The sequence below is a fragment of the Fukomys damarensis genome, unplaced genomic scaffold (genome assembly GCF_012274545.1).
Source record: "Fukomys damarensis isolate Sample0158 unplaced genomic scaffold, DMR_v1.0_HiC HiC_scaffold_28, whole genome shotgun sequence".
Classification (NCBI taxonomy): Eukaryota; Metazoa; Chordata; class Mammalia; order Rodentia; family Bathyergidae; genus Fukomys; species Fukomys damarensis.
In genome coordinates, this window is record NW_022900940.1 from 31,586,814 (window position 1) to 31,607,647 (window position 20,834).

General features: G+C 35.7%; 1 protein-coding gene across 8 annotated transcripts in view; it reads left to right on the forward strand.

Annotated features, from left to right (window-relative positions):
• Positions 1-20,834, forward strand: part of Znf385d (zinc finger protein 385D) — an 867,824-nt gene that overhangs the window by 779,085 nt on the left and 67,905 nt on the right. For all 8 annotated transcript variants that reach the window (XM_033756963.1, XM_010622432.3, XM_010622451.3 and 5 more), the window contains one exon: positions 11,431-11,593. In XM_033756963.1, the coding sequence (XP_033612854.1) occupies positions 11,431-11,593 (163 nt within the window). The remainder of the gene's footprint in view (positions 1-11,430; positions 11,594-20,834) is intronic.

Here is a 20,834-nt window from a genome sequence, read left to right on the forward strand (position 1 = left end):
TTAATAAATATTTATTATATATCTGTATAATATATAATATATATTTGTTTTATTGAATGTCTTTCCCTAAGACAGCCATCATGAGGGTCTGAACCAAAAAAACTTGGAAAAATAGGGAAACTTTGAAGATCTGTTAATAAGATCTGTTAAATTCAATTTTTGTGATCTATATTTTTAAAATGTTATAAAATTAGAATTCAAGAAATAGATATTGAACACCTTTTATTTACTTCCTTAAGGAAAAGAATCTCTGAAGAAAGAATTACTACACTAACACTAGATGATTAATTCTTAGGTCATTTTCTTTTTTTTTTTTTTCACTTTTTGAACTTGTAGTATTTTCTGTACCGTGGATCTTATAAAAGTATTACAGACAAATCATTAATATTATTATAAATATAAACTTATTTTTGTTCCTCTGATAGATTAAATGCAAATGCATTTGTAGACACTGATTCACTTGTAGTATGGCAAAACATTTTAGCAGAACTAAGTAAGGTAACAGTGTTAAAATCAGAAAGAGTACAGAGTGGATAAAGTTTGCTCCTGGAGGCCTCTCCAATCAGCAAATCCACAACCATGCAGAGACCAAGTGGAATCCTTTGTTTATTCCAAATCTTTCTAAAATCCATCATTCCTATTAATGGATTAGCATTAAATTGTCTTTGTCCTTTTTTATAGGCGCTAATAATACATAGGTTGTGAAATCTGATGAACACTTCTGTGTGCCCCTTTTATCTGACATAATGGCAAGTTAGTATTGATTGGCAAGCTTTGTTTTCCAGAAGCTCTTGTCTCTCTTGGCTTTCATGATACCAGATACTTCAGGTTTTTATTCTATCTCCATTGCTACATCTTCTTTGAAATATCCTTTCATTACTTCTTCTGCAGAAATTTATGAATATGTTAGAATGTCCCAGGGCAGAAATGTTTGTTGACTATATAAATATTTTAATAAACAGATCTTAAAACAGGGGCCGAGGATTTAGCTCAGTGGTACCGCTGCCTCACACATGCAAGGTCCTGAGTTCGATCCCCGGTACCAAATAAAAAAAGAACAAGGTTTCAGATCTTACAGCAAATAGCCTTTGACTCAGAGGAATGACACTATTACTTCAGGTGCTAGGAAATGGGACAGCACAGAGCAGAGGACCCTGTGAAGCTCTTCTGCTGAGAAGTTTGTTTTTAAGACCAGTCCTGCAAAAGTGAGCACACAACTACAAATGATCGACTTCAAAGAATGAGGGCTGTATGAATCCTTAGTAAAAACTAAATTTTGTATTCATTTTACAAACCTCATGCTTGATTATGCTTGATTTTTCCTCATTTCCATGCAGCCTAAATTACTGAATCATCCTTTTAAGTTCTTTTGTTGTTTTAACACATTAAATTAGCTCATTACAACTGCATATATAGTGGAAAATAACATCTGTTTACACTATAATAATATAAAAATTACTTAACAGTAACAGAATAAAGAGCAGTTTGCAAAAAACTAATCATATTTGCTTATTTGTCTGCGAAAAGTAAATTGTTAATATATACCCAAGGGGAAAAATCATTTTCTGGTTTCAGCGGTGGAAGCAGTGACATTAACAAGTATCACTTAGAGAACTCCTGCAGTGAAGACCGGAATGTCCCAACTTGTCATGAAAATACATGTGTTTATCTTATTCATGTATTTTGATCATGGTAAATTCAAAGAGATTCATATATTATAAAAACCAAGTGTTCTATAAATATCCTACTATTTACAAAGTCAAAAAATTTCAATAATTCTTATTTGAAGAAAATTTTAATTTTTCACTGATAATCATCCTAAATAGTATTAGAAAAACATATCAAATTCAGTCCTTGTTTTGATACCCTTTCCCCAAAGCATTTAGTATGCTACTAATAAATTTAGAACTTGAAAATTATCGTTAAAAATACTGAAAAAAATATAGATCAAATTCTTTGTTTTAATGTTCTCACAAAGGTAAGAACTGGTCTGTCTTGGTTCCTCACATGAAGAAGACTGAGGGTGCTTAAACTTTAAAATCATTACTACCTGGACCCCAGAGATGGGACCTCAGAATAGGGTGCTATGGCATGCTGAGTGTTTACACTGAAGAAAGGGAGCTCAGAAGTAAGATCTTTCTGGTCTTTTCCTGCCCCTTTTTCCTCCTGCTTCTCTTTTTCCCCAAGGTAAACCATAGAAACTCAAGTTCTTCTTCCTCCAGGAAGGTCATAGAAATTAGAGGTGGATCATAGAAATTAGAAACTGTCTCTACCAACAGGAGCCATAAAATATAGCAATAATACTCTCACATTCCCTCGCCATTCAGTGTGAGAGCTGATCTACCTTGTCTAATAGTTTATCATAAGGTCCTCATTCCAGAAACGGTTGAGCCCCGTATTCAGGACAAAGGATGCTGCACCGACGGGTTGAAACAAGAAAAAAGTATGAACGGGCAGGCTTCACTGAGTTTGCTATTCAGACTATTTAGGTCCTACTCTTTGTCAATGAAGTTACATGACTATCCATTTTCCATCCTTTTATTTGCATAAAAATGGACATTTTCCCTTGGATATTGGGTATATATTCTAAAGGCTCCTATATTCTGTAAAATCTTTGTTAAATAAATCTAGTATGCCTTTCTTCCATAAGGTATCTTTTAGTATAAGAATATTGGTGGTGGCCCATACAGTGGGTGAAGAAAGGTATCCAACCTTTTCTCCTCTACAAGACTTTTAAAAGTTACATCTATAAAATTTTTAAAATGACTTATTGAGCAGACCTTTTTCTTTGCTCATAGCAAAAACTGACACAGGTGGAATATTCAAAAATAAAATGAGATGGTTTTATATGTTTTCTCCTATGTTTATTGGGAGAGAATGAACTTTATATGCAGTTAATCTTTAAACCTCCTTTTTCTAGATGCCAGGATGAAACCTATTCAACTAACATGGCCTTACCTCAGACATGTTAATAATATTCATTAGGATATCACTCTCTTCTACACTGAGTCAGCCTTGATTAGTACTCCCATCCTGTCTTCCTGCTTTTGACCTGCCCTTTAATAAGGTTCCCATAAAAGGCTAATTCCACCCACATCAATTTTTAACTCAGAGAGAACAGCATTACTGCTAGGCTCTGAGAGCACTTCATCATTACCTTCTGTAGTTGGACTTTGTCAATCCTCATTCTGCTGCTCTAGTGATAGTTAAATTCATCCTTTTGAATTTAACTTTTAGAGACCACATGATGACGTATAATATTCTATGTAGCACTAAGAGGCACTGTTCTTTCTAGATAACTTTGCTATGAGGATGGAAAGATTCATTATATGGTTGAAATGTGAAGATCATTAATACTTTAGATTTTTTTAAAAATCCAAGCGATAAAGTATTTTATGAAGGATTTTAAAAATCCAAGCTTAATAGTTTGTAAGTATGTTATCCTACATACTGTCCATTGGACTCTTAATTCACTCATGCAAATGTTGTAGCTGACCGAGGATTGTGTGTCAGTGTTTAAACAACAGCAACAAAAATCTTTGTCTTACAAATGACACTTCTCAGTAACTTCACTTACCATCTGTTGCTTATTAATTCCTTAATTTAGCTACAGCCTAGACTTCATCTATAATCTTCAGACCACATACTATAATTATGTCTGGCCCACAGTAACTGCTCAGTGAATCTTTTGTGACTAAATATACAGCTAGAAAAATAGTATATGGGTGAACTCTCTGCCTAAAAGAAGGCAGGTTTTTTGAGGTTACTTATGGTCTTGTTCTCCATTTTTCTCAGTGTACCTACAGTGCCTCAGAAAACCGTTAGAACTGTTTAACAGTGACAAAGCATCTGGCTTACATATAAACTGTCATTTTGTAGAGTCAGTGGATCTCATGGATTAGTGCACATTTCTGAGTTGATCTTTTGGATAAGATTGGTAAAGAAATAATTTGAACAATTTTCAAATTTATTAATAACAGATTGGGAATTATATAAAACCATAAGGTAGCCTTTTCTTGATTTCTGAAGAAGTAGGTAATTTAGTCATTTCCCTAAAAGCTTTTCCTCAATAAATATAGGGTATATGGAATTATATAGACTTGAGGGAAACAAATGGGTTTATGATTCCATAATTAGTTTCTCTATATTTTTAGAGCAAAAAATGTTTCATTTTGAGAGTTTCCAAGTAGTGATAACGCCAAAGTAATATTTTTCAACCACTGAAAATTTCTGGATATTTAAAAGACTTAAGTGTTTTAAATAACTCTTAAAATATAAAATCATCATTGAAATTATTCACTGCATTTCCTGGTTTAAAAAAACTGTTCACTATCCATTAAAAAATGTAAAAAGTGAAACAGTCTCCATATTATCCCTTTCCTACATCTCATGCAAAGAGAGCTCCCATAAATAGCACAATTTGTGGTTGATGATAAGCTTCCTCCCAGAGAAAAAAATAACAGTTTGTGTTTGTGCCAGATGCTTTTCCTGCATTAAGTGCCATAAAAATCCCCTGAAGTGTGTTCAACAGATAGGGCAAAATGCCAAAGGATAGCAGAGAATTAAGTTGAACCCTGTTCACACACAAAATCCATTGAGACGCCATATGCATATTTCCATTTAAAAATCAGAATGTGAAATTAATTCAATGTGCATTTAATAGGCAACTATTTAGAGATGTATATTAGATCCTGGGGACACAATGATGAGTATTATCAGGTCTCCCCCTCTCTGGGGTGGGATTTGCTCTCTGTCAGCAGAAATAGATATTTAACCCTTTTATAATATTGATATGAATCTCTCTAATGCAAACGTACCCAAGAGTGGAAGAAGGGTCAGATGATAAAAGTCCTCCAGGTAGAAGGAACTAGTCATACAAGGGCTTGACAATAATTTATTTTGGTGATATTTTCCTTAAGATAATAAAAGGGAAGGCTATTGCTTATATATCTACATGTAAGTAATATTCTTGTTAGATCATGGACTTTGTGACTGATGGGGAGGAGGGCTGTGTTGGCTGGAGGACAAAGCTACAAAGCTAGGGATTAATTATCAGAAGCAGACATGTCATTCCAGGACATAAACATTTTTCTCTGCTACTCATACCTACATCTATGACAACTTTACCCTCAGACACAATTGGATTTAACATTTGTGATTCCTCCCCAGAATTTGCAGATGGTATGTGACAATCAGACCCTGAGTGAAATGCTAAGCTGTGGGCATTATGAAAGGATTTTGTACACTGGCTGAATAGTTAGACAAAGTGGTTATTCTGCTTTTTCTCAGTTTCATGAAAGCCTAAAAATACCTTGCTAGACTGAGGACTCACAGGAGGTCTCTGACTTACAAAAAAGACAGAGCAGTAGCCCGTCAGTGTGACTTTTACCTGGCCTGGGCCTTGGGTGCCAGGTGTCCACAGTTGTACCACGTCCCCCAGTCAGGTCTGCGACACTGATGTTCAAGGAAAAGCTGTTTAGGTCTCCACAAACCAAAGCCATACTTCAAGTCGTAACAGAAACAAGACAAAAACTTTCAAATTAACTCCGTCACTCAAGTAAGAACTTTCCTCTTTATTACTCACATAAGATAATAACAACATTACCTACTTCTGTTCACAGATCACAAAGTGCATAGATGATACTCTTTGTGGAGATGAGAGGGTCCATCTAGACTCTCGTTCCCAGTTCCATGAGTACTTAGTGATGAAGTGTTTTCTTTGCTTATAAAAGTTAGAGTTATCTAATGTATCTGTGGAGTGTGGTGTGCCTCTGCCTTTTCTTTATATTTATTTAGAAAGTTTTTTCTCCATAAGGAATAGTAGTATATGAAAATTGCTTTGAGATATCACTTTTATTACTATTCATTTATATGTTGAAAAGCACAGAAGACAGAAACACATTTAAAGTAAAGCATTAATCACTTGAGCTAACAGAGTACCTTTAATTGAATCGCATTTTTTTACTTTGGGACACAACACAAGTAAATTTTCATTTTTATTCTTAGCATAGTCTACTACTTATATTTTAACTATGCTATCACAAGATAAAAGAAATTATTAAATATTCTACATGGATCACTTAAGGAATAAAAATATCTGTATCATATTTTCTCCTATGCTAAAATTTGCATTTATAGGGTAAGGAAAATTTAGAACCATTTAATATTCTATCTTTAATTTTTTCTTCATGTATTTTATAAAATGGAGTAGCAGAGAAAGCACTCTTGACTTGTTGGTGTAGTTTTGTTCACCTACTATCTAGTTGCTTTCCTAACTGAAAGAGGGAGGTACATACAGAGAGAACCTATACAAGCTGACAAAAAATCATTTTGTGGTTAAAAAAAAAAAGAAAGAAAGTAACAGTAGATATGATACCTCTTTGTTACAGTGAAGTTGTGGCACAAGTCTTAGTTTCTGCTTATTATTATCAGCACCATCATTACCATCATCACCATCATCACAGAGCTGAGGATTTCTCCACCTCTTGGAAATCGGATCACAATGAAGCATTCATGTAGGTGAAAGTAATGAAGTCAAAGTTTATGCTGTAATAGTAATTACCATAGAAAGAAAAGACAAAAATAAAAAGAAAAAAATAAGAAGGACTTGACAATCACCTATGTGTAGTTTTAGAATGGTAGGGGTATTTTCAAGGCTTATTTGCTGTTTCATTTCAACCTTCTTAGATAGAAGTTTCCCAGTGACACATATATCTGGAGTATTTTTTACTTCTTTTTAGGACTTATTTTAATGAAAGCAACTTGTGATCATTTTTCTTGGGTAATAAGCATCGTATACATTCAGACATGTAAATTTTTAATTTTTAAATGATTATATATTATTCTTTAAAAACTAGACTTCAGTTACATAAAAGAGAAAGGTCTCTTCTCTTTCTATTAATGTTTGATAATGATTTGAGTCTGTGAAATAAATTGGCAGTGCACAAACTGAGAAAAGGCATGCAAATTTAATACATGCATATGCATGACAGCTACACAAAATATGAGACTCTAGAAAGTGCCAGATAGTTGAAGCTTAGACAGCTTTCTCAGGGAAAGAATAGGATATTGGGGTTTCTTGGAGGAATTGGACATTGTTATAGGTGGATAAAAGGAAGAAATGAAAAACAGTGACTGCCTATTCTTTTGACGTTCTTTCTCATGTCACAGCCTTCACAACAATAGGTGAAGGTAAGCGAGGTCCTCATGACTAGAGGTTACTCTTAGTCTCCTTTCCTTTGATAAGAGTTAATCATAGGTTGGTGGGATTCCAAGAAGGGAGTTTTAACAATTGCATTATGTGGTAGGAACTGCCTTTAGTCATGTAAGGGAAATTGAGAAAAAGGCCCTCCTTGTGCTTTTGGTGGGAGGGAAAGCAGGATAAAAGACAAGATATAGGAGATCAGAGACATTGGTTGTAAGACTCCTTCTGTAATATAAAGTACTCAGTAAGTCAACATAACATGCTTTGGGGTATTGCTTTCTAAGCTCAACAGTTACCTATACAAGATGTGACCACTTTTGGAGAAAATGCTCTTAGAAGTAAAATGAGTGGTTCTGAAAGTTTAGCATGCTTTAGACTCACATGGAGAGCTTGCAAAACACTCACTTCTGAGTCACATCCCCGTGGATTATGATTCAGAAAATCTGGAATTGTCATTAGATATTTGCATTTTAACAAACTCCCAAGCCAACACTAAGATTCTTATGCTGCTGTTTTGGGGGTCCATACTTTGAAGACCAGTACTCATTATGAATTTTAAGATACAAAATCTCATGAGTATAATGATGTTCATTTATTTTAATAAAATTTAATATGGGATAAAATTATATGATATCACAAAGCAACAAGGACCACCCTTGTTCTTTTTTAAAATCACATGTTCATGAGAATTGATTGTGGCAAAAAGTTATATATGCTTACATAAAATTTCCTTCTTCTACAAAAGCATATCAAGTATGAGTTATGTAAAATGTTAAGCAAAAAGTATATAAGATTCTACGGTAGGATACCTGAATTTTAAATTTTTAGTGACATCATGGGATATTAATAATTTATAAAAGTGCCTCTTACTTTTTTTTTGTTTTGTTTTTTTGGTACTGGGGATCAAACTTGGGACCTTGTGCTTGCGAGGCAGGCAGTGGAACGACTGAGCTAAATCTCCAGCCCAAAGTGCCTCTAACTTAAGTAAAATCAATGTGTATATGTTTGTTTCAAAATGATAAAACCCTTTTTCATATGTTTGCCACTTTCCAAACTCATTTTATTTATTTTGGAATTTTAGTAGTATTTAAACAAGCCGTTTTGATAGAGGAAAGACAAAATTCAAAGATTGAACAGTCTGACTGACTACTCATAACTAGGATATGGCAATAATTTCTAAAATGGCATTATTATGTTTCACAGGAATGGGTTGTCTATCTTTAATGTCAGCATTTGCCTCTGGGATGACACTTGTTTATTTCATGATATCGTGCTATTTCAAGATCAGTTTGGTGATTTGTATATGCAGTGCCCTCAGATTCCATGTATTACTTAAAATTTAGTTGTTAAAACACAGTTCTTGCCATTTTGCTCATTTCTATGTGTGCTATCTTTAGCTTTAAAGTACAGAATCTGAAATACAATATGATATTAGTATGCTTACTTATTTAGCCTGAAAGTCATTCCTATGAGAAGTGGCCATTTGCTTGTGACTTGTTGGTTCCCAGATTTCTGCCTCAGAGACTAACAAATTTCAGAAGTAGCCTCAGAGAGAACATGGTGTCTGGCATCTGGGTAACCATCTTATACCTCTCTGCCCAAAGGCAAAGCAGAAAAAGTCGCAAAAAACATTTCTCATGAACTGCTGCCTTTAGAAATCTCTTAGCTGGACTCCTGCTTAGGCTTCTGCGTTGTCTTCAGCGCAGGGAGATTAGATGTGGCTGAATAATCTGTCTAGCCCAGTTGAGTGTACTGAAAAGGTGAGGAGATCTGGCTGGGCTTCCTCTCTCACAAGGAACAACACATCTTTATACCAGACACCGCCCTCGACATAGACTATAAGTTACGTGGTCAGCGTACATGGATTAGAAAAATTTATGCGAGATAATCCACAATCAAAAAATTCTCTAATTACTATATAAAAGAAAAGATGAAGAAACTCTTAGAAGGGCTGTTTACTTTAGGTTTGAAATTTGTATGCCTACCTCACTCTACCCTGTTGCATTTATATTGGCCTTCTCTGTCATAATCACCCCACTAGATTCCATGTCCCCTAAATCCTACATGTCCTATTTTCTTTATAGCACTTTGTATGTTGGCATCATTTGATCTTTTTTCTTCAAACTTGGGGGATCCTTCATTACATTTTTTAAATCAGATAATTTTTAATTTAAATAATTACAAGGGTGCTTTGAGACCATCACTTAATGAACAAGTGAGTATGAGTATGCATTTATTTTTTTTAATTTTGTATTTTAAGATGTCTGGTGTCTCAATTGAGAGTCCAGTCAATATTTCACCCCCTTCTACCCATGACTCTCAGCCACTTGCTGGAAAAAATTGGTCTAGCTATAACCTGTGCAGAGAGGGGCTTTGTTTCTCTGTGGAATTTGCTTGTTTATTTGTTGTGGGAGCTCTTTTGAAATAAGTTTCTTAATTTCAAAAATAGTGATGTTCACTTGGCCTTTGATACGTTAATACAAAGTCTAACCTAATTTGAAATGCCACTGAGAAAGTACATTTACTAGAAACCTTTTAAGTATATATTATTTGGGAGGTATAAATGAAGAGCATGGTTAATCAAAACCCAGTCTTTTAAGATATGTTATAAAGACATTCACCTTCATTGAGAGAGGAGAGGGTATCAAAAGGGAGAAATGAGGAACTTAGTTTTAGGGGAAACCATGTAGCCTGTTCTCCAGAGAAAATAATCAACTATGTTGAATATAGTACATAGTTCTCAAAAAGTATGGCCAAATGATTTGATTTATTGAAAAGGAGAATGAGGCAGGAAAAGAAAAAGATATACAACTCAACTCTGTCCATCAAGGTGGCTTTCCTCCATAGATGGAACGAATCCGGTCTCTGGTTTCTTGATTAACTAGCATGTCTTAATTTCCTACGCTGGCTCACACTATGTCTTTTGGTGTTATGTGTTGTTGGAAAACTTGTAGCTGATGCATGGGTGTGCTTGCTGTTCAAACTGTTTTTAATATATAATTTCTTTGACCAGTGTTCTTTCAATAAGGGTACCTAGCCATTTGAGGCTATCTTGTCAGAATGATGCAAATGAGCGTGTAGACTGTTTATGAAAAGATATTATACCACCCTGACTCCTGCAGTTGCTATAACAAAAAGAACAGCCTGATTATTGTTTTCTTTTTTGGCAAAATTAAACATTTAGTTTTACTTAGAAATGGGAAGTAATGGGTAACTGAACAGAAACAATCCTTTCTTTCTGTGAGATGATATTTTTAAGGGTTTTAACCTGAAAAACTTTCCAATCTAAAAATCTCCCTGTCTGCCATCTTCCCACCATCCCACTCAATGCTGCAAAAGCTTTTTTTTTTTTACTGAATAAATATTGATTACTACATATTTCTTTAAAGATGATTTTATTTATCAACTAATGTGTCTCTCTAGTACATGCCCTCAAAGTAGTGTTAAGAAAATATAATTTGGGAAATGTATATCATTGTTTAAAAAAAAAAACTCACAAGACACAGGAAAAGGAATTACATTTGCCCCATTAAGTAAAGTATGGCTATGACAAGAAAGAACTATTTGTTGAAGGAATGACACTCTTTTGAATTTCTCAGGGTATCCTTGGTAGAAAGCGAGGAGAAAAAAAAGGAATCAGAGCCTGCCTGGCTTCCACGTGACTCCATCCGGACTCAGGCGTTGCATTTGCTTTTGAGCCTCAAGCTTCAATCTCAGTCTCCAGGGTGCCCACTTCTCCTATTATGTGTGAACCTTTGTTATAGACACCTGTTGGGCAGTGCATTTAATAAGGCACATTTTAGAAAAGGGAAACATTTTCCTCAGCCAAAAAGACGAGAGCTACTCTTTTCTAGGGCTCTTGTTGATGTTTGGGAGCCCAGCATCTTCAGTGGCAAAATAAAGGCAATGTTAGTGTAAATTCTTAGAATTTTTCCCCCACTCCACCAAAAAAAAAAAAAAAAAAAAAAAAAAGTTGATGTGTTCTATTCAGCCATATTTCGCTTAAGAGACACAGTAGAATATTTCTTCCTTTTGTCCTAATGTTTTAGAACTTGATTTCCATTGCTTTCCAGCATCATTCTAAATAGAAACTTACTGTTTGGCCTCAGCCAGAATTAGCTTTAACGGTACCTGTTATTGAAAGGGAGTCTGTATTTGCAGCAATACAGAGAATGCCAGTTTAGAAATGAGCCTGATTGCATGGTTCATTTTGTTCTCCTTTGTAGAGCCAGGCTGCGGCCCACTACAAAGGCACGAAACATGCCAAGAAGCTCAAAGCACTGGAAGCCATGAAAAATAAGCAGAAATCTGTAACTGCCAAGGACAGCGCAAAGACTGCCTTCACCTCCATCACTACCAATACCATCAATACCAGCTCTGACAAAACAGGTTAAGCAATGATCTTTGTTGTTGTTTTCCTCATGGTTGTTTGGGAGTTTCCTCTCTTGTCTAACCCCACGTCTCTTTAATTATGTGTCTGCCACATTGATTCACGCCTGAACCATCTTTCTGTATAACAGTAATTGTTTCCTCTCATTTTTCAACTACCCTTACAATAATCCTGTTATATTCTAGAGTTTGCATTTTGAGAGAGTCCTGTGGCTCTTCAGGGGAATACAAAAGTAATGAAGGCATTGGAAGCCATGCTCTAAACCTTTTTTGTGGGGAGGGGTATACTGGGGATTGAACTCAGGTCCTTGTACTTGCAAGGCAGGTGCGGTGCCACTGAGATGAATCCCCAGCCCTCCTATAACCCTTTTTGAGAAGTGTGTATCCTTAGCATCTTGTGCACAATATCTTAACATTATTGCTGACAGACTTTATTCTCATAAATTCCAAACAGCATGTTGTTTTACCTAATAATTGTGTCATTCTGGGTTCATTATGGCTGGGTAACTTTCCCTCTGCATATACAGGTAAGTGTTACTGATTCTAATTAATCTTTGTAACGATCTTCATCCTGAAATAATGGCCTCTGATTGGCCTCATGGGATAGCTTCTGCAAATGACCAGCTTATTATTAGCCAGTTGGTGTTTTCCTATGTTGTAATTTTAAAGTGTAAAACCATTGGTCCTCAAAGTTTACTTTAGTGGAAGTTTTGTACAATTCCTGGATATATCTTTCATAAATCACTTTCTAGATCAAAAGAGTTAGTACAGTTTGATTGATTTCCAGTTTATACAGATGGTGATGGTGAGGTAAAGGAAAGATTCCATCCTCACTGACGGTGATGTCTTAATGAGAAAGTAATCATAGAGTCATGACTGATGAAAATAGAGAATACTGAACAGTGAACAAGTAGAGCAGATTAAAATGGCTACATTACACACGATCGCACACCCTGGGAATGTACAAACTCCTCCAAGAATCTGAGGTGATACTTGTTCCTGTGTGGATCTAGAAGGGATAATGTTATGATTCTACAGCACATTGTATGTTCTTCACCCTGATATCACTGATAAATGCATCAGACCCTCTCTGAAAACCCAGTAGACTACCTAAAGCTGAATACATTTGTCATCTTTGTGCCCTGACACCTGGACCGATGCACTGTAGATCCGGAGAAAAATGTCTGCCAAATGACTGAATATCCTTTCACACTGCTTCTTTGATATTTCCGAATTTGTGCCACCACATTCCAAAGAGCAGGGATGCTTATCATACTTACTACTTTGGTATCTAAAGCAAGAGCTGAATTAATCCATTGTATTCATTTAGATATAAAAAGTTACATGAAAAGCATTTGTCTTTTCTAAATTGAAGACTCTCTGCTTTATTTTCAGAACTGGAAGGGAATGTGTGGTAATGTAGGAGGGGAGTGTAATCTCTGCCCCCAGATCCTAGGACACAGATAAGGACCCCACAGTGCTCCCTCCAGCTACTTCTGCCATAAAGAAATGCAAGTAGCTTTTCAATGACAAGAAAATAATGGGAAGGTGAAGCAAAAAGATGAGTTTGACTAAAAGGGCGAGAGGATCATTTTTGTTTGCCCTATTTCTACTTCTAGACATTTTTTAAATTCATAGTGGCTATTTAGGTTATTTTGATGTTTTCTTTAAATACAGAAATCCCTCTTGTGTTAAAGATGCCAATCATTAAAAAGTATATATGTACATGTTGGGTAGAGCTGCAAGCGTGGGTCAGGCAATTACCAGATGGGTGCTGTCTCTGTGAGGGAAATGAGTTATAAACGCAAATTTGCACCCCACACCCTAAAGACTGGAATGTGAAGAGTAGTAGTCATCAAGGTTCTATGCTTTGAGATGTTGAATGGGAATGAATTTGGGGTTGGACTGTGGAATAGAATTACAAGAAAGGAATATGCCAGAACTTATCCAACAGTGGAAAGGATGTTGAAATAGTGAAATACCTTCAGAGCTAGAGAAAATCCAGGAGAGCAGAAGGGACAGCATAAGGAAGGAAGTGATGCGTGCTTTCCTAATTCATGGGGACCGATACCCAGAAAAAAGTCATAGAGGATGAGAAACTAGCGCTTTGCACATTCACCAGATGTTTTAAGCCAAATTCTATCTTTAAACTTGGATTTACACAAAACTTTATATGGAACCCAGGAAAGCTACATCCATTTCATACTCCTTTTCCCCTTGTATTTTATAAGAGAGCCATCTGAGCTGACAAATATGTGTTTTCTTAAAACAAGAACTTGTCCTTTTTATTACTCATTGCTTACCCATACTGATCAGGAGCATAATACTGAAGACAAAATAAGTCTCTAGTTTTCTAGAACAATTAAATACTTGGGAGAAGGAGATGGAGGTAAAACTCTAATAAAATATCATACATTTATTAGTAATAAAACATAACTTCCACTTAAGGCACAGGAATATTCTGATTTATGAACTTATCCATTTATAAAAGATACACATTAAATTATATATACTGGCTCTATTAAAACATCTCAATAAAATAATCCAATTATATGAGAAAAACTATTCAAGTCATATGAAGAAGAACAAATGAATTGCTTTGAAAATGCTAACCATGCAATGCTTTGATACATGAGAACCCTCAGAGAGCAGAGGGAGAGCAGTAGTGAAAACGTCAAGAACTGAGTGGACTTGAACAAGAAAGATGATTTGAGACTAAGATACTTAAAACAACAAGTTCTAATTCACACTTTCTTGATAAAAAATTTTTTTGAAAAATATTTTCTCTTAAATTCTTAGATCATGTACTATCGTTAATATAAACAGTAGAGACCATTGCTGTTTTAGGTACCGAATATATCTAGATCACCTGTGTTCTTTAACCTAGGATCTTACTTTTCTCTCTTGCCCATTTTGTCAGTCTGTGTGCTACAGTGGTGAGCGGAAATTAGTATTTGGTGATCCACTACCAACTGGTCACTCAAGGAAAGTCTAGTTTATCCATTTCTAAGCAAGGCGGTCATTGATGTATACTTAACACTAAAGTATAATTTTAGTTCCTGTAATCTGACGAGAAGGCTTAAGTTGATGAATTTACACAAATAAAAATTTACAGGCAAAAATACTATTTAAAAATATACGAAGCATTTACATGTATAATAGTTACTATTTATTGCAGAATATTTCATAGAGCTAGCATTTCCAAAACTAGCCAGTATAATTGTCTATCAAGCACGTTTTTTTAAATGCGAGTTCCTCGTACTAAAAAATGCAATGGCAAAAATCAAGAAATTATACAGAAAGTAGCTTAGCAAGTATAAGTATACTGTTTGCTTTTTCTTTTATGAAGTGACAAATTCAGAATTGTCCAATTAAATTCTATGTGTCAGTGCCTTATGATCTTTCTTTACTTTTGATTTTTTGAGGAATCACCTTCATTCCCTTGTTGATCAGTCAGAGTAGGCCAGGTTATACTACGGAAATAACTTCCAAAGCCGTGTAACTCCTGTAACAACTGAGTACGCTTTACTCGCACTGTATCAGCTATACGTTTTATTTGCATGAGTTTAACACCCTGGTTAAGCTATGGAAGTAGCCACTAGATGTACATTGCTGATCACATAGCAGAAGGAAAAGATGGTCTTAAATCAGTGGGATCTTAGAGCTAATTTTTAGTGAGAGTGATGCATAACATCCCCTCACTTTTCATCACAAGCTTGCATGGCCAAGCCTTACCACAGTGGAAGAATTTCCCTACACGGTGGGCAAGCAGATATAGTACTGTGAGCAATAATATAACAGCCCCTGTAGCTTCAGCTCTCCTCTGTGCTTAGAGATGTCTCAGCGCTCTCTGGGCCTGTCCTCCTAAGTCCGGGCCTGTCTTTTTGTGGCCTGTTGTTCACTTCCTTAGATAGGCTGCCAACACCAATGTTTAATGGGTTATGAAAATAGTCCTCCCCTTCACCATTGCCCCCAGCTTTCTTTCTGTATTCTTTTTCCAAGTTTTTGGCGCTGCTGTTTATCTATAAACTTGAAAGCGGCTAGTTGTTTGCCTCTTCTCTGTCAGTCCTCACATATGCATTTTTTTATTTATTAAGTTTATTGGTACATTTCAGGTATACGATATGATAACATCATTGGGAATTTGTACCTTTACATGACGTATCTTGGTTCTTATTTTTTTCCTCATTCCCCTGCCCTCCTTTAGACCCCTCCACCCCTCCCTATTTACAAAGACTTTGTTTCCATTTTTTTCCTTTTCTCATATTTATAACCCTTCCGTACCCCTTCCCCTCTCCCTTCCCCTCCCCTTTGGACCTTTTCTTTCTATTCCACATTATCTAGTATACATTTTGATCCTTATTTATACTTTCAGTTTTTCACCCCAGAGAAACTATTCAGTATTTACACCTGTCCTGTTTATTTCACTTAAGAGTATGGGCTCAATGGGTGTCCATTTAGCTATAAATGTCTCTTAGTTTCTCATTTTTTATGGCTGAGTAGTACTCCATTTAAAAAAAATCTTCTTAATCCAGTCTCCAGTTGATGAGCAATTGGGCTGTTTCTAAGTTTTAGCTATTACAAACTGTGCTGCTACAAACATGGGTGCTCATGTATCACTGTCATATGATCCTTTTAGTTCTTTTGGGAAAATACCCAGCTGGGGAATTGCTGGGTCAAATGGAACCTAGTTCCAGTTTTTTGAGGTATCTCCATACTGATAAAACCCACTTCCTTCCAATTGCTGGAAATAAGACTTTCACACTTCTACAAATTGCTGCCTATATCCTGGCCTTCTGGGTCTCTGACCTGCCTGTCCAGTTCCCCTAGTTTCCAACTGCTTTTACTCTTGTGTCTTGACAACCATATTGCTCATTTTGCCATTGACTTATACTGTGCAATGCGTAGATCACATTGTTTACCCATGCACAAACTTTTGGTATACTTTTGTGCCCCCCTCACAGACATCCATGGTGTGATTGAAGCCCATCTATCCATATTTCTCGTCCACCGCTCACCTGTAGTATTCAACCCCAAAAAGAGCTACATCCAGATTTTCTGTCATTTCTTTTTATACTCTTTTAAATCTCTGTCTTTATGGTCAACCACTTTTCTATTCTTCCTCCTGTCTGTGAAATTCCATAAATATATTCCTGTACAGCTAATTTATAATATTTCTGTTGAAATATAGTTTTTCAAGTCTGTATTTCCTTTGCCTATATGGCAATCCCCTTGGGAGTATATATTTGATTGATCCTTTAATTTTATTCTTTACATAGCAATCTTTATATTGACAATAAAAAGTTAAAAAGTAAGCAGTTTTAAAACATGGAACAATCAGCTCTGTTTTTGCTGTTGAAATATAGTAAAGCTTTAGATTTTTATATTTTTGTATGTATGACTCTCTGAAAAAACAATAGTTCTCATTAATCCAGGGAATTTTGTAATATTGGTCATCAAATTTCAGAGTTGTAAGTTGTTTTGTTTTGTTTTATTTTGGTACTGGGGATCGAACTCAGGTCCTTGCGCTTGTAAGGCAGGTGGTGGAACCACTGAGCTAAATCCCTAGCTGTAAGTTTTAATAAAGGTCATCAAGTGTAACCCCTAAAGAAGTATTTTTTTTGGTAAGATTCTAGTTGCACAAGTAAAAGAACACTTGACATTTCTAATGGTCCTTCAACAACTATCAATCAGGAGTTAATTGGACTATTGAGTACACGGATTGCCTTAGTCATCTAATTGGTAAGGTTTGAGAACATTTCTCCCTGGTTTTATTGCATAATTCTCTTTATCAAGTTTCCATGAATTGCAAATACAGTCATCAGGTAACCCTACTGAGATACAATTTAAATTTGTACTTTTCACTCTCATGACTCAGTCATCTTGTATTCTTTTACCTGTCTCTTTCTCTCTCTTTTTTTTTTCCTTTTAAATGTCAAATTGCAATCCAGGATATTTCCCTCATCAAACTCAAACATCTGAGGCAAAACACTTCTGAATCTATTGTTGAAAAAGTCCAGGAATCAGAAGAACTATTATTTGATATTGTTTGATAATCGGCTCTCACTGTTTATTAGAATTCACAGACTTTGTTCAGAGATTTAGAGTGATAAAGAGACTTCTCAGGAAAATGATGTCCAATGACTGAAAAAAATACACTGGGAAACAAAGCCCCATGGAAAAATCAGTCCACCCTTGGGTCATATATCTGGATATTTTCCTTTCCTACATTTTCCTACTGAGCCAGCTATTGACATTAGGCTCAGTGACAGACAAAGCCAGGTACAGACATTTTTTTCTTTTGTATTTAGGTAGAAGCCACATGATGGCGACAATGAAATAGTGATAAAGGTGGCAGAGTGTAGATTTCAAGGAGAAACCAACCTCAGTGTCATTTAACAAATAGTTTTCAGTGGAAGACAATTGCAAATTACCTTTTGTTTATGTTTTCATAAGGAAGGCTTTGGTTATGTTTTCATGAGGAAGTAGGAGAGTTTAATTTTGTTTTGTATAGGTTTTATTAATACATGTTTGCCGCTCATGCAGTTTACAATCATCTTGGGGAGTGGTTACAGGCACATTTTATCGCTTGTCCTGTTCACGCCCCCGCCTCGGGTTCTCCTGTCCCCATTTTCAAACTTGGCATCATTTGTCTTCGCTCACGTTATGGCGCACAGCGTTCGCGTTAACTGAGGTTCTGACGTTCCTGTACATGCACATCTTTCTTCCTCTCATTTCTGCTTTCCCTCTTCCTCGCCCTTTGCCCTTGTTCCCCTGGACCACATCCCTATAGAAAGAGATCCATTCCCTTACCCTCATTCTGACCCTGCTCCCTTTCTAAGTGATGCATTACATTTATTGACTTGCACATGTTGAACCAGCCTTGCATCTCTGGGATGAAACCTACTTGATCATAATGTATCAGCTTTTTGACAGTGTGCTGCCTTCTGTTTGCTAATGCCTTGTTGAGGATTTTTGTATCTGCGCTCATTAAAGAGATTGACCTGTAGCTCTCTGTTTTAGTTGGGTCTTTGTCTGGCTTGGGCATCAGGGTAATACTGTCTTCCATAAATGAATTTAAGAGCACCTCGTCCATTTCCATTTCTTTGAAGAGCTTGAGTATTGGTGGTATAACATCCTTAATGGTTTTGTAGAATTCAGCAGTGGATCCAGCGGGTGCTGGGCTTTTTTTAGTTGATAGATTCTTTATTACTGAATCAATTTCATTGCTTGTTATTGGCTTGTTAAGCATACTTATATCTACTCGAGTTAGTTTTGGTAGTTTGTATGTGACTAGGAATATGTCTGTTTCTTCAAAATTCACTATTTTGTAGGAATATAACTTTTCAAAAATAGTTACTATCATCCGTATTTCCACAGTGTCTGTTGTGATTTCATGTTTTTCACTTCTAATTGCATTGATATGATTCTGTTCTATTTGTCAGTCGGGCTTATCTATTTTATTTATTCTCTCAATTCATTAATTTTTTTAAGTTTTTTGTCTCAATTTCATTGATTTCTGCTCTCATTTTTATAGTTCTCCTCCATTAATTTCAGCTTGTGCTGAAATTCATTGTTTAGCTAGTTTTTTAAGATTTCTGCTAAGATTACTTGAACTTGCTGTGTTTTCCTAATGTGAACGTTGATTGTGATCAATTTTCCTCTTAGGACTGCTTTCATAGTATTCTAGAGGTTTCATTGATTTGTACAGTCATTATCATTATTTTCCAGAAAGTGTTTTTAAAGTTTTCTTTGATTTCTTCTGTGGCACATTATTGAGAAGTATGTTCTTGAGAAACAATGCAGTATTTAAACATATGTGTCCAGTTCATTTCACTTAAGAGTATGGTCTCCATACTGCAAGAGACTGAAAGTGTAAATAAGATCTAAAATGCATAAAGCACATTGGGAAATGGGAAGAAAATGTTCAAATGAGAAGGGAAACAAGGGAGAGGGGAGAGGGAGAGGAAAGAAAGGACAAGGGAAAAATAGAAACAATGCTTCTGTAAACAAGGAGGGGAAGAGGGGTTAAAGGGAGGGGGGATGGGGAAAAGAGGAAGTGAGATATGCCATGTGCATGTCCAGATTCCCTGTGATGAATGCTATCATTGTGTATATCTAAAATGTACCAATAGAAAAAGGAGTACATTCTTCATTTTCGAGCTTTTGCCTTTTCAGAAATTTCTTATGTCACTGAAATTCTGTTTTCATTGCACAGTGGTCTGATAGTATGCATGGGATGATTTCAATTCTTTTATATTTACTTAAGCAGGCTTGATGGACTAGTATGTGATTTATTTTGGGAGAAGTACCATATGCTGCTGAAAACAATGTATGCTTTGTTGTAGAGGGGTGGAGTACTCTGTATATCCAGTAAGTCTATATGTTCAACAGTATGGTTCAACTGTGATATTTCTTCATTGGTTTTTGGTGTAGTTCATCTGTCTCTTTGCAATAGTGGGATGTTAAAATCCCCTACTATGGTTATGTTAATATTTATATGATATTCTATTTCAGCGGATTTGGGTTTATGAAGATAGGTGCTCCAGTGCATATATATCTATCAGTGTTTTCTCTTCTTGTTGGATTGTCCCTTTAACTAATATGAACTGACCTTCTTTATCTCTTTTAATCAGAAGAACTTGCAGTTTACCATTTCTGATATTAGAATTGCTACCCTTGGTTTTAGGATCCTGGTGCATGAAATGTTTTCCATCCTTTAATTATTAGTTTATGAATATATTTTTGGAATAGTTTCTTGAGTGCAAGATTGTTGGATTCTGTTTTTTGATCCATTCTGCCACTGTGACTTTTTTTTTCGCTATGTGACTTTTAATTGGAGTATTGAGATCATTAACACGGAGAGATATTACTGACATGTGTTGGTTATTTACTATCATTGCCTTCTTTATCTTTTGGTATAGTTTGTTTTTCTTTTCCTGGTGTCTTTTGTTCCTGTTTATCAGTTGTCCTCACTAGTTTCCTCTGTGCTTTTAGCTGTGTTCTGTCAAGAATATTATTGAATATTTTCTCTAGAGCTGATTTAGCACTCGTTTATCTTCTGAGCTGGTGTTTTTCATGAAAATACCTTATTTTATATCTATCTTGAAGGATAGCTTTGCTGGGTAAGTTAATCTTGTTTGGAAGTTATTTGCTCCTAGGGCCTATAATACTTCACTCCAACCTCGTCTGGCTTTCAGGGTTTACACTGAATCTGTTGTGGTTCCAATTGGTTTACCTT